This window comes from Phascolarctos cinereus, unplaced genomic scaffold (assembly GCF_003287225.1).
Source record: "Phascolarctos cinereus isolate Bilbo 61053 unplaced genomic scaffold, phaCin_HiC Scaffold_2;HRSCAF=192, whole genome shotgun sequence".
Classification (NCBI taxonomy): Eukaryota; Metazoa; Chordata; class Mammalia; order Diprotodontia; family Phascolarctidae; genus Phascolarctos; species Phascolarctos cinereus.
Window position 1 is genome coordinate 412,305,937 of NW_027555625.1, and position 15,056 is coordinate 412,320,992.

Sequence of the window (15,056 nt, forward strand, 5' to 3'; positions counted from 1 at the left end):
TAAGGCTGTAAGTTGCAGAGAAGGTGACAGCTGGCATTGCAAAGGGAGTTTCCTTAACTGGGAGTTCTTTATATCAGTAAAATCACAGTCCTGGTATTTGTCCCTGTTCTGTGACCCTGGGTGAGTCATTTCACCTCTCTTAGTCCCAGCTTCCTCCTTGGTAACATGGGGGCAACAGCAGCACCTCACAGAGCTGTCTTGAAGATCAAATAATAATGCGTGTAGAGGTGGCACAGTAGATTGAGTACCTGGCCTAAAGTCAGGAAGATTCATCTTCCTGAGTTCAAACCCTGTCTCTAGCTTTGTGATCCTGGGCAAGTCATTTAACCCTGTTTGCCTTAGTTTCTTCATCTATAAAATAAACTGGAAAAGGAAATGGAAAACCATCCCAGTATCTTTGCCAAGAAAACCCCAAATGGGGTCGCAAAGGTTTGGACATGACTGAAGTAACTGGACAGCAACAAAGAATGCCTTAAAATTTTTGTGAATGTGAACACTGAGGAGGATAATGATGAGTTTTATCCATGAATTTCTGATCATCCTCCATCCTCTCATTTTTTATTCATTTCTGACAAATAGGTGGCCCTTCTCTTTGCCAAGGCTGGCCTCTTTACTTCTGCCCTTAGCGCCATGCTCTCTCTCCTCATTAAGTCCTTCTCCAATGGCTCATCATATCACACAGGTGCTCTGTGGATCCCAAAGGCTATACCAGTGAAGCACAAGCTTTGGCAGGCCCCATCTCATTGGAAAAGTTGAGCCATGTCCATCCTTAGAGATGGAAATGTGCCTTTTACCCAAGGAGGAATATACACACTAAGAGACTAATCACCAGGTTGACTGCAAGGTGAAAAGTGTTTTAGCCATAGCAACTCCCAGAGCTCATCCTCTGATGCCAGAGGGGTTGCAATCTACCTCTGTGAAAGGAGTAATGTCACTGAGGAAATCACAGCTCCTGAAAGTACTGAAGTAAGTAAAATGATACAAAATGCATTTAGAAGAGACTCCAAGAAAGTATGGTCTTTAAATGCTCCTTTGTTAAAGCCACAACAATTTGTGTTGTTTTCCTGTCTCATCATTGCAGGATGTGAGCATCCCGGACCTCATTAAACAGCTTGACATTCTGGGTGACAATGGGGTAAGTGCAAGTAATGAGTTGTTTAAATTCAGTAAGTGTCTAATTTATAGAGCAATAGGCGAGGAATCCTTACCAAGAGAACATGGACAAAGGAATATCAGACCAGCAGTATTGGGCTACAGAAACCTTTGACCCCCTGAAGAGGCTACTCTTTAGCAAGCCCTAGAACAAAGAATGGGAGAGGGGTGAAGGTACTCAGGGGACAAGGGAATGGTGGCATCAACAGCTCTGGATAAAAAGGTCTTCGTCTGCAGGTTCCCTGTTTGATTGGGGCCACATTTGCAGTGATTACAGGTAATTACCATCTGACAGTTGCTTCAGGGCACCCTGTGTGAAATTGATTGGCTATGCTCCCTGCCAATGACACTAAGTGGTAGGGTTGATGTTAGCCTCAGGGGGAAAAAAATGGGCCAGTAGGTTGTTACTCTTTTTCTTCCTGAAAACCCCATTGTGGGCAGAGTCACGAAGAATTAGCTCAGTTGTGGGGGGAGTCTTTAGGGGGACTGAATTATCTGTTGACGAATAATGCCCTTTGGTCCCGAGCACCAAAAGACCAGCATTAATTCTCCTTGAAAAATTGTCAAAAGGGAAAGCAGATTCAATTAAAATGGCATCCGTCTGTTATCAAGAGAATCTGTTTGTTCTTTGTTTCACTTGACATTCTGCTTTTTCCCCCCTAACATTCCATTGTGACTATTAATAAAGTCAGTTTATGGAATATTGTTTAGCTAGGGCAAGATCGCAGAGATAGAAAGATGATCACTTTTGAAGGCACCGTGGACATGTTTTGTATTGTGTCTTTGCTGAGGATCAGGACAAGCTGGAGGCTCTGTACAAATAGGTTATACGCAAACAGCAGTGTTTGGGAGCACAGTGTGAACAGACATCGTGACTGCTCAGAATTTTTACATTTCATTGTGTAAATTTTATTCTACTACTCATTAACAAGTAGAAATGGTAAAATATAAAAGTCAGAATTTAAGAGAAGAAAACAAGACAAAACTTGACCCCTCAACAAGAGATTGCTGTTTATTAAATGTTAAACCCCAAACAGAAGATGTGTGTGTTGACTTTAGCTGAGATTGACACAGTGGAAAAGAGCTTTGGACTTGTACTTAGAAGACTCAGTTTAAATCTCAGCCCTGCCTCTTCTACCTACCTGCATAACCTCAGGTAGTTCTCTTCTTCTCTCTCTGGCCTCGACTTCCTTGGGTGTAAAATGAGAAGGTTGGACTAGATACATTCTAAGTGCCCTTCCCGTGATCCTTCCATCTCTAAGACTATGACCCGCTGGCATCCTGCTTATCTCCATATAACCCACTTTAACCTTCTTTCCTTGGTATTTAACCAGGACTCCTAGCCACCATTGCTGCTGTTAATTACATAGCAGCAGTTGGGTGGGTATTGCGGGAGCATTCTCACTTTTTAAGCACTCTTATTTTGTTTGTTTGCAGAATTTGCGGAATGAAGAGCAAGTGGCCATTATTCAGGCCAGCACTGTGCTTTCCCTTGCAGAAAAGGTAAAATCCAATACCAATTTTTCTACTATTCTCAATGTCTCACCTTGTGAAATGGGTACTCTTTCCTGTCCATTCAGGAGCTAAGGACAGCAAGTCCTTTTACACATGTCTGTGTGCCTGAGGCCCTTTTAAAATGCTTTATATAAATAGAGATATAGAGATATAGATATGTAAAGAGTATAAGAAGGGAACCAAATGGAATAAGCATTTATTAAGTATCTATTATGTGCAAGGCACTATGCTAAGAGCCTTATAAGTATGATCTCAAATGGAGATCTTAAGTGGAGAATCAAATCAAATGAGATCGAATGGAGGAGAAACTCTTAAAAAGTGAATGATTCCTGAATTTTGCTGCACTGTTAATATTTCAGAAGTGAAAACCTAGCAGATTAGACGCCTGATTAGGTGAAACTATCACCCAAACAATCCCTGAGGACTGTGAGGGTCCATGCTCACAGCTATAAGGGCAGGGAGACAGGTCCAGTGGTGGGATGGGGGGTGGGGGAGGGGCCTGGATCTTAAAATAGAAACTTAGACCAGATTCAATACAACCATTTTAACACTATAAATGACCGTGACATACAGAATGCAAGGCATAGAGAATGACAGAATGAACAAAAGCTGCCCCCAACTGCTCATGTTACCCTTGGGCAAGTCACTTACTTCCTGTCTTCAGGCCTCGGATTCCTCAACTGAATAGAAAGGTTGGACTGGGTGACCTTTTAAAGGTCCCTTCCACCTCTAAAATTTTAAGTGACTTGCCCAGGGTCACATAGCTAATAAGTGTCTGAGGCCAAATTTGAACACAGGTCTTCCAGACTCTAGACCTGGCCTTCTGTCCACTGAGCCAACTAGCTACCTTGAATGTGAATGTAAAGTTAGGAAACAGGCATTCTTGAATTGCATTCAGTGGGCCTCAAGACTGCTGTGCTATCAAGAAGATGGATAGGCTAGACATGCACACATGAGTATAGAGACACTCAGGGTATTTTCTAGAGTCCTAGATGCATGAAAGACATGGATACAACTGTCCCAGTGATAAAAAACCCCATGATAACAGTGTGAGTCAGTTCAACTAAACAAATATTTATTAAACACCCACCCCACGCAATGGAAAAGGAAATGGCAAACTACTCCAGTATCTTTGCCAAGAAAACCCCAAACAACAAAAACTCTATGCAAACACCTAGTTGACGCAGTGAATAGAGCTCCAGGCCTGGAGTCTGGAAGATCTGAGTTCAAATATGATTTCAGACCATTACTAGCTCTGTGACTCTTGACAAGTCACTTAACTCAGCCTCTATTTTCCCATCTGTAAATGAGCTACAGAATGAAATGGAAGGCTACTCCAGTATCTTTGCCAAGAAAGCCCCAAAATGGAGTCACAAAGAGTCAGACATGACTGAAAATGACTCAAAAATTAACAGAAAAGTGATTTTATCCTCAACTGATGGAGACCGCAACTCCTCTTAGAACACAGTTCCTGTGAATTGCTTTGGCTGGAAAAGCTCCTCACTTGTTAGCCGCATTTCAGATGATGAGCTTATCTCCGTGCTCAGCTTGGGTTTGTCCTCAGATAACAGGCATGCAGTTCATTACCAGGCCTATACCTGAAGCTTTTAGAGGCTGACAGGACCTTTCAGAGCTTTTTCCTCCACAGATCTGACCTTCAAGAATTGAGTCACCTGTGTTATATGAGATGTCAGATGGGGAACTTTAGTGAAAGAATTTAGAGATGCCAAAGATGAAATCATTTTACCAAAATCATAAAAATTGAATCCGTGCGGTTTTATTGAGTACTTGTGTATCTTTCACATAAAAGCCAAATAAATCATACTTTAGGAAGTTTCATCTCTCAACCCAGAATGGTGACCGGAAACCAGGCTATGTGTAGACTAGTGGAAGATACTCGGGATGTTTAGTCCGGAGAAGAGAAAACTCAACTGGGACATGATGATATCTCCTCAAGTATTTGAAGGTCTATCCCAAAGAACTTAGTCAACTCAGGCCCAGAAGCACCACATGCAGTAATGGGGCAGTGAGAAGGGGAGGAGAGAAGGGCAATAGGAAGAGAGTCCAGGGAGGCAGATTGTATCTCAACATAAGAAAAATCTCACTCTCAGAGCTGTCCTAAGGTAGCACGGGCTGTCCTGGGTGTCTTCAAGTGGAAACTAGGTGACCATTTGTTCACCTGTGGATTGTATGGATTGTACTAGAGAGACCTGAAGTCCTCTTCTCCTCTGAGAGTCAGCAATTCAGTGGATATCATTCTCCTTATATATGCCTATCATTTCCTTATATATCTTAGATATCCAAACTTCACCAGAGATGTTTGCTGCAAAGATTTATCCCAATTAACTGCTTCTCTTCTATCTGCTTTTTGTTGGTGCAAAGGCTTTTCTATTCTAGCTTATCCATTCTATCTTCTTTGTTCAACTCTACCCCTTGTTAAGAGTTCTGCCTCTAACCACAGCAATTAAATCTATATTCTTGCCTTCTGCTTTTTTTTTTATTTTTATGATTTTTTTTTTTACTTAGTTCCTGTATCCACTGGGAGTTCATTGTGTTATCTAGTGTAAGGTTTTGATACCATTGTCAAAAAGTAGTCCCAACGTACATGAGTCTGTACTCCCTGAATTTTCAGAGAGAAGACAGACAGGCAGATGGACAGAGACAGACGGGGAAGGGATATAGAAAAGGAGTAAGTCCATTGCTCAGGAAGTGTGTCGGATGGCTCTGTGAGTCATAGATCTCTATCCTATTTGCCTTATAGTGGATCCAGCAGATTGAAGGGGCAGAGGCTGCATTACATCAGAAGATGATGGAGCTGGAGAGTGACATGGTAAGCGCAGAGATGTCTTTTGTACAGCTCATTCTACAGCAAGAAGGATGATTAGATGATGGCAAACCGCTGCTTAGCCCTTGGCCAGTTTCACCTGATCTTTACGCATGTGTTGGACATCTTCCCATCTTTACATGTATTGGGGGATGGGGATGGTTATGTACCCTTCTTAGAATCAAATACTCAGAGATCTGTAACAATCATGTCACATCCTTTCAGTTAACATGAAATCCTGTTTTTATTTTTTCCAAAAGCTGCTATGAAGAAAACAGACCCAAAGGTTATCTTTGTGGATAGTTGATCAAAATCATCCTTCAAACATTCTTTATCTACCTTTACCTATCAAAGTAACCCTCAGCAATGCTAGAGCTTAGAAAGCCTCAAAATTCTCAGGCACTAACAGGGCTCAAGAAAGGATTTTAGAAGAGAATGGTACTTTGTTCTACATTTTTATCATCATCCCAGCAAATATTGTGGTGCACCTTCTATGAGGCTTTATAAACACATTTGGTGGGTGCTACATACAAATACAAACTTATGATCCATGATTTCCCAGGTGTGGGAATTCCATCCTCCATGCAGATGATAGCCCCTCTAAGAATGATGCTCTTTGTGAGTTGCTGTGTCGACAAAAAAAGCAAAAACAAAAACAATACTTCAACACGCACCAATGTCCAGATTGCCCTCTTCACACTTAGCTGATTCTCAGATGACAGAAATACCACCAGGTCTACATTTGCCCCCTTTCAAGCTAGATAGGGCCTATCAGAGTCACCAGAGTCACCAGGGTTACCTCCACTCTATGAGGAGAAGGACTTTGTTATAAACATGCCAGATATATTAGTGTAAAAATAAAAATAATTTCAAATTTAACCGATTTTAAAAGGAACAAGACACAATGTGGAAAGTGATGGATTTGGAGTCAGAGAACCATGATGTGGTTGAAAGGGAATAGGAATTGGAATCAGAAGATCTAAATACAAATCCCAAAACTGTTACATACTACATGGGCAAGTCCCTTAACTTCTGTTGGTGTCAGGATCTTCTACTGTAAAAAAAAAGAAGGGTTTGACCACTTGGTTTCCAAAATCCTTTCCAGTTATAAATCTATACCCCTATGAACTAGGTTCAAATATCACTTTGCCACTCATAACTCTAAGAGAGGTTTTGGATTAGAACAGTGATTCTCAAAGTATAGTCCAAAAACTGAAAACACGTTAAGGGGCTCACAAAGTCAAAACTACTTTTATAACAATATTGAGACATTTTAATTTCTAATATGGTTAATAACAATAGGTATAACCCACATAAACAAAAGCTCTTTGGAGGTTCCTCATTTTTAAGAGTGTAACGGGACCTTGACACCAATAAGTGTAAGAACCACTGGACTAAAGATCTCTAAAATTCCTTTTATTTTAACATTCTGTGCTCTAAATTCCCTTCCAATTCGGACATTCCATGACTCTGTTGTTCTAAGTCTCCTCTCACTGATCCCCACAGTCCCTTTATGACAACCCTTAGTTATTTTAGACAATGTTGCCCTAGATAAGAGTTTAAGGCGGCCTCCTAGTTATGGATTTAGGAAAGGAATTCATATTGATTGCTTAGGTAATACTTTGGGACATTCTGTGCGTTTGGGAGCTTTGTTGGGTTCTCTGTTGCTTTATGTGGAAATATTCCTGACTCCCCCAATGACTCCACATGGTCACTATTTTTGGCAACCTCTTCCTATAAGCTAGTAATTTCCCAACAGTTCCCAGTTAACTAACCTGTCTCTTCTGGTTTATCGAAATGGACTTTGATTACAGGAACAATTCTGCAAGATCAAAGGTTACCTGGAGGAAGAATTAGACTATAGGAAGCAAGCGCTTGATCAAGCTTATATGGTAAGTCTAAACCGCCCAGACAAATGTCATGGCTTCCCAGTCACATAAGATAGAGTGGCAATGCAATTCCTTCGCTGTGCTTGGTGGTCTGTGGGATGTAGATGAGCACATCCAATCCCAGCTTCATGGTACCAGTGTTGTCCTAGGAAGAGAACTGGATCCAGAGAGAGAACATCTGGCCTCAAATCTTGACCTTTTATATAATTGCTGATCTGTGGGATGTCACCTTGGGCAGATTCCTTAAACCAAAGGTATTGACCACGAGGCCAATATATGACTCAGTGCAGAAGAAGCAGATTAAAATTTTACTGGGAAATACTTAACAGGATAAATTTAAAATACAACGAAACATAGATCATGTTAGTGTGTGGTTTTCTAAATCAATATGTGGTCCACAGGGATCTTTACGTTTGCTTCAGTGCCCTTCACTTCTATCTCAGTTTGACACTACGGCCTTAATAATCATTGGCATATGACAAAATACGATTAGATGATCTCTAAGTTCTTTTGAAGATCTAAATCCTTTTCCCTAGAATTACACCTTATGGTATTACAAAGTTCTCAGAAGACTAGTTTTCAAAACAAAATTATAATGTTCATTTAGACTGACTTCATTTAGCATAGAAAAACATTTCATGTGCTGCTTTTAACACGGAATTGTGGGACAGGTGAGCAGTGCAGTGAGGTGGAAAGATACTTAGGTATGGGAGGACTACGGTACAGTAGAAACAATTCTGTATCTAGAGTCAGAAAATGTGGGAAACATGAGAATATCCCACCTCTGATACTTTTCTCCTGTATGACTGTGGACATGTCACCTACCTTTCCCCACTCTGATTATCTGTAAAAATGAGGGAAGCAGAGTGCACCAGATGGCCTTTGAAGTCCCTTGAACTGCTAAAGCTGTGATCCCATGGACTGGGTTCGAATCACAGCTTTGCCACTTACTATGTGAGCTCTCTGGATATATCTCCTCATGCACGAAATAAGGAGTTAAATAGCATGGTGTCTAGGGATTCTTCTAGTCTTTGCAAGTTGCGATTCTGTGGGACAAATAGTGAAATCAAATGATAACTTTTCAAGACTCCCAGTAGTCTGGGACTCTATTAGAAAACTGTTGTGAGTAGATGCCAGTGTCAGAGAATATAACATTTTGCTCAGTTCCCTACACTAATAGTCATAGTTTACAGTGCGGGATTTTTTTTCTAACCTTCCCCACTTCCTCAAGTTGATACCTAATTCCAGGTGTTGGGCTCTGCCTTTTTCCTTCGCACTCCCTTGGCCCCGCATGGCCCCATGGCAACTCAAAAGGAAGAAGGCCGGTCTACAATAGATCTCTTCATTGGCACTGGTTGCCATTAATTGCCTCCTTGGTAGGTTGGATGATCCCTGGGGAGAGAATTATGTACTCTAGGCCTTACAGGTGAACCATTTGCTGTGAGGGTTTATTACTTCAGTGCTGTGGGGATGCTGTATCCTTCATCTTTGCCAGAAGGCTGAAAAGCCTCTTATAGAGAGTTAGAATTCTCTGCAAGTATCGCTGATCAATCAAAAGCCACTCTTAAATAATCTTCTCCTGTGTGCCAGGAGTTGTGCTGGATACTGGCGACGCAGAGACAAAAACTGAAACAGTCCCTCCCCTCTCAGAGCTCGTATTCTACTGGGGAAGCAAACACATGATGCATATGAGTATGTACAAAATACACACAGGTTAATTTTTTGTTGGAGAGGCACTAGGGTAAGGTAAGGTCTCCAGCAGGACGTGCGGTTTAAGCTGAGCCTTGAAGTCAGCTGGGGCACGCGGAGAAGAGGAAAAAAGGGAGATGCTGTGGGTCAAAAACGTTCAAGTGATCACTCTTCTGGTGCTGAGTTCTTCTCATACTTAGCTACACGAGTGCTCTGGAAAGTACATGTGTGGTCTATGGCTAAGTCTATACCCTCCACCCCGGAAGGAACAACCAGAGTTTGGATTCACTAGCATTGCCTTTGAAAGCTCCTAGTCACCCCCACACTTTGATGGCTCACTGGAGGAGAACTTTATGGGAGTTCAGTACTTGCGAGAGGAACAGCTAGGTGATGTGGCGGGTGGAATGCTGGGCGCGGAGTCAGGAAGACCTGAGTTTAAATCCAGCCTCAGACACTAGCTGCATGATCCAGGGCAAATCACTTCACCCTGTTTGCCTCAGTTTCCTCATCTGTAAAAGGATCTGGAGAAGGAAATGGCAAACTACTCTAGTATCTCTGCCAAGAAAACTCCAAATGGGGTCACAAAGAGTCAGACACAACTGAACAACAACAATACTTGTGAGATATTAACATATCAATATGCACTGCTAATGTGTTTAGGTTTGTATGATGTGAACAAAGTACAAATGATAAATAATGATTTGTGTGTGTGAGGGGCAGGTTGAATGTGCACGTGGATGAAGAAAATATTAAGGGAGGATCGTAGGACAGACTTGATTAAAAAAAAAAAAGGAAATGGTTTTTCCATTCCCTCCCTGTATTTGCCCTTTCTATCCCCAAGTTAAAAGTGGGGCTGAAACTTTGCTCTCACTTGATCATTCCGAAGGCCAGTGAGTATGTTTACTCAAGTCATACACATCAAGAATAAAGCCTGGAGTCTTTGGATTCGGGGTGGGAGGGGCCTTCAGAGACCATCACGTCAAAACTCTTCATTTTACAGAGAAGCAAATTGGGGCTCAGAAAAACTCAGCAACCTATGCAGGCCAGACAGATCCGGAATCCATGCCCAAGTCCTCTGCCCCCAAATGCAGCGCTCCTTCCACGACACCATGTTGTGCCACTCTGACTATGTAATCTGCTGCTTAATCAGTAAATCAACAAGTAGTCAGTGCCTACTGTGTGTCAGGCATTGGGTATAGAAATACAAAGAAAGAAGCTATCTCTCTGCTTAGGGTGCTTATGTTCTAATTGAGAGCAAAAGCTGAGAGCCACGGGAGCTCCTCCCGTGCTCCCCTTCCTCCACGTGAGGCCTAGTGATGCTTCCACCCTCTCCCAGGATTTAATTTCACAGAGATCAAGTCCAAATCAGCAGTCTCAGAACGAAACATCAGTGACCCCAGAATGTGCTGCTCAAGGGCCAGCAAGGTTGAACAAATGTTTCTCCTTGTGTTACCAGAGAATCCAGGAGTTGGAAGCCACTTTATACAATGCTTTGCAGCAAGAAACTGTGATCAAGTTTGGAGAATTACTAAGTGAAAAGCAGCAAGAAGAATTACGGACAGCAGTAGAAAAGTTACGGCGGCAGATGCTGAGAAAGAGCAGAGAATACGACTGTCAGATACTTCAGGAGAGAATGGAGCTGCTGCAACAAGCCCACCAGGTAAGGGGGGTGAGAACTAGGATACTGACTCAGAGGGACGTGCAGAGCTGGAGGATGTGAGGGGGAGGACTGCCATCACAAGGCTAGCTAGCACTGATCTAGCGCTTTACTGTTTGAAAAGCGCTTTAGAAATGGTATTACTTCATGGGATCCTCACAACCACCCCGGGAGGAGAGTGTTATTATTATCCCTGTTTTACAGATAAGGAAACTGAGGCAGACAGGGATTAAGTAACTTGCCCAAGGTCACACAGCTAGTAAGTGTCTGAGGCTGACTTTGAACTCAGGTCTCCATTATTCCAGGCCCAATGCTCCATCTCCCACACCATAGTCACAGAAAGACACAGAGAACCCCAGAATAAAAGACTATAAATTCATGTGTTATCCTTTACACTTAGTGTAGAAATCACAGTCTGTCAAAGTAGCTAGGTGGCTTGTAGATAGAGCCTTGGGCCTGGAGTCAGAAAGACCCAAGCTCAAATCTGATCTCAGATACTTACTAGCTGTGTGACCTTGGGCAAGTCATTTAACCCGTCAGTCTCAATTTCTTTAACTGTAAAATGGGGACAATAATAGCACCTACTCTGAAGGGTTGTTATGATGATCAAATGAGATAATACTTGTAAAGCACTTAGCCTTATACAAGGTAGGCTCTACATAAATGCTAGTCATTATTATTGTTGTTACTAATTATCATATTTCAATGAGAAAATGAGTACACTTTTTAAAAAACCTTCTGGAATACATTCCATTTAGATCCTTTTTTTAAGGCTCCATTTCAGCTTTGAGGCTGGGCAAAAGAAGTTTTAATCCATCTCCTGAATGGTAATCTTTCAAATATTTGAAGGAAGAGATCATGCCAACCCCAATAGTCTTCTTTCCTCTCCCTAAACATCTCCATTTCTTTCAGCCACGATGGATGTAGTGACTAGAAAGCTGTCCTCAAAGCCAGGAAGACCTAGGTTCAAATGCTGCCCTAATAACACGATAGCTGTATAATCTTGGACAAATCACTTAAGTTCTTAGTATTCTAGGCAATGGAGATTCCGAGTTGCAGAGAAGGTTCCAACTTGCTTTAGGAGAAGGAGTTTTCTCATCTAGGAGCTCTCTGTACTAGTGAAATCATAGATCCTAGTCCTAGCCCCAGTAACATAAGATTTGGAGAAGGACTGTGGTGGGGCAGGAGGGGAGGTGCCTGGAGAAGAAAAGGCTTAGGGGGTAGATAAGAGACAGTCTTTTGTTATCTGTAGAGCTATCCTGTGGAAGATAGATTAGATTTCATTTTGTTTGGTGCCTAAGGGTAGAAGTAGGAACTATGGATAGAAGCTGTGGAGAGGAAGATTTCATCATCATATAAGAAAAGCTTCCCAACTCTTGAAGGTGCCTTCAAATGGAATGGGTTACCTTAGCAAGTTCCCTATCACTGTCAGTCTTCAAAGGGAAGCTAGATAACCAACTTGCCTGGTCATGTAGCTAGATGGCTAATTAAACCAATGACTTTCGTATGATTGGGACTATTACAGAGAAAGTTCTTATTCAGATAACATTTCAACGAGATTATCTTTGAGGACTCCACCAACTCAGAGATTACGTGCTTCAATGAGACTAAAACTCCTAAACTGCTCTTCCTTTGTACATCTTCTTTGCCAGTTAAACTCCAAAAACAGTGATCAATTAAATTGTCTTTGAAACGCACTGCCTTGTTTTTCCAACCATGCTACATTTGGAGATTTCCGCAGGGCAGGAGGAATGTTCTCTCCCTCCCCTCAAAAGATTCATCCATTCATAAGCCCAGTTTGAGCCTCAGAGAATCTCTGTGGGATCAGAGAAAAGGGGAAACAGAGAGACAGATGCAGAAAAATAGAGAATCAGAGACAGAGCTTTCTCTTCTCTGTGGCCAGGAAGAGAAGTGATTGGAGATATGTGTAACATAATTGGGGGCGAGAGGGGCAGGAATTGAATGAATGAATAATACTTCAAAAAGCTGCAAGTTCTCTGGCATGGGTACTCCTTCCGTTACCTTTCACAATCTCTCTACCACTTCATGGGCAGTCTTTGAGAGTTGCTGTGGCCATATCACCCAATGACCAATCTGCCAACTTTCTTCAGTCCAAACACCTAGGCTAGAGAGAGCTCCAGTCACAGATACATGGCTCATCACCGGGCCCAGGTAAAATCTACCAGAATTACATTCTTCTGGCATGGCCTTGGAGAACCTGGGGTCAATTCCATGCCATAGTGAGATATAGGAGTAGTACTTTAATGGGGGAGGAGACCATGAAAAAAAAAACAACTAAAAAACTCACTAATTCCCAAGACAAATCTGTTATTAACAGATTGTTAATCATCAGTGTAAACATTTGCTCTTCTGGAATTATGGGTAGTGACAAAGTAGGAGGTGCTAGGTAGATGCCAAGACCAGGAGGATACTCAGTTATCATCAGCAAGGAGGTCAGGAATCCAGATATTTAAAGGTGAGATTACCCGTTACCGTTAAAGGGTCACGGAAACGTGAATCATTATTAGTGGGGAGGTTGGCTAGGCCCCCGCAGGCTGTGGCTATCCTGTAGACATAGGAGGATGATCTTCCATGACCCAGGAGCTTAAAGAGCCTTTTATTCTGTACAGCTCTCACACACCTTGCAGATGTATTTTTTTTCTAAATAAATAAGTAGAATATAAAATTATATGGGATATTATATGTTTTGTAAGATCTGAGTACTTATCTATTTCCACATGTATACTACATCTTTCTAGTAGACTGGAAGCTTCATGAGGGCAGAGACTATCTTATCCAATCTTTGAATTTCTCCCAGTGCCCAACAGAATGCTTTGCCCATAATGAGACACATATCTATGTATGTGTGTGTGTGTGTGTGTGTGTGTGTGTGTGTATATACACACATATATATACATACATATGTATATATATATTTATATGCATATGTGTGTGTATATATATAAAATATACATTCTGTCTTCCTTTTTCTCTCTCTCTCTCCTCTCTCTGTCTCTATTTCTGTTTCTGTCTCTGTCTCTCTGTCTGTCTCTGTCTCTGTCTCTGTTTCTGCCTCTGTTTGTCTGTTTCTCTCTCTGTCTGTCTCTCTGTCTCTCTATCTGTCTCTCTGTCTCTGTCTCTCTGTCTCTCTGTCTGTCTCTCTATCTCTCTGTCTCTCTCTGTCTGTCTCTCTGTCTCTGTCTCTGTCTGTCTGTCTCTGTCTCTCTCTGTCTTTCCCCTCTCCCTCCCTCCCACATACCTACTCAAAATGTTATTTAGTTCATGTCTATGTCACCTCTCCCTAGACTCTTGTTCAAGCCTCCTGACTGGTTTTGTGGCCGCTGAGCTCTCCCTTCTGCGGTCCATCCTTCGCACAGGTGCCCCAAAACACCTTACTAACACACGGATCTAGCCATGCTACTCCTCTGCTTAAAGACTTTCAGTGACTCCCTGTTTGTTCTGGAATAAAATATGAATTCTTCTGTAAACTGGGGATGGTAAGGGGCAGCTAAGTGGCACCGTGAAGAGAGCACCGGCCCTGGAGTCAGGAGGACCTGAGTTCAAATCCAGCCTCAGACACATACACACTAGCTGTGTGACCCTGGGCAAGTCACTTAACCCCAATGGCCCTCACCAAAAAACAACAACAACAACAACAAAACAAAACCAAAAAACCGGGGATGGGAAGACACTGCCTACCTTGCAGGGCTGTTGTATGGAAAATGTTCTGCTAATATCAAAATGCCATTGTGACAGCAGCCATAGCCATTCTGAGAGAGGCTGAAAGGGAGAAGCTGCAGGGGAGAATGCTTCGATCTCATCACACCCCTTGTAGCTTCCCTCAATGTCCAGGCATCACAGGAATTTTTTTTTAAAGGCAATTGGGGTTAAGTGACTTGCCCAGGGTCACGCAACTAGTAAGTGTCACTTGTTTTGGTCTGAGGCTGGATTTGAACTCAGGTCCTCCTGACTTCAGGGCCGGAACTCTATCCACTGCGCCACCTTGCTGCCCCATTACAGGAGTTTTTCACAGGCCCCTGGAATCAGGACATGAAGAATACTCTGACTAGGCTGGACTCCTCAAATGGATAAAACTTTAACCATTCAGGATCAAGGTGGGAGCCTTTCCTACTTAGTAAAAAGTCTAAATTACATATACATATGTACATGTGCATACATATATGTACATACACATCTACACATATATGTAAATGTATTTTTTAAGAGCAGGGGTTCTTAATTATTTTTGCGTCATGGACCCTTTTGGCAGTCTGTGGAAGGCCCCTTCTGAAAATAAGGTTCTTAAATACAGAAAATAAAATATGTCAGA

At 42.1% G+C, this 15,056-nt stretch overlaps 1 protein-coding gene across 3 annotated transcripts in view; it reads left to right on the top strand.

Annotated features, from left to right (window-relative positions):
- The window catches only part of JAKMIP2 (janus kinase and microtubule interacting protein 2), a 230,287-nt gene that overhangs the window by 187,230 nt on the left and 28,001 nt on the right, over nt 1-15,056 (top strand). For all 3 annotated transcript variants that reach the window (XM_020969156.2, XM_020969157.2, XM_020969158.2), the window contains 5 exons: nt 1,082-1,135; nt 2,590-2,655; nt 5,429-5,497; nt 7,306-7,383; nt 10,526-10,729. In XM_020969156.2, coding sequence (XP_020824815.1) covers nt 1,082-1,135; nt 2,590-2,655; nt 5,429-5,497; nt 7,306-7,383; nt 10,526-10,729 — 471 coding nt within the window. The remainder of the gene's footprint in view (nt 1-1,081; nt 1,136-2,589; nt 2,656-5,428; nt 5,498-7,305; nt 7,384-10,525; nt 10,730-15,056) is intronic.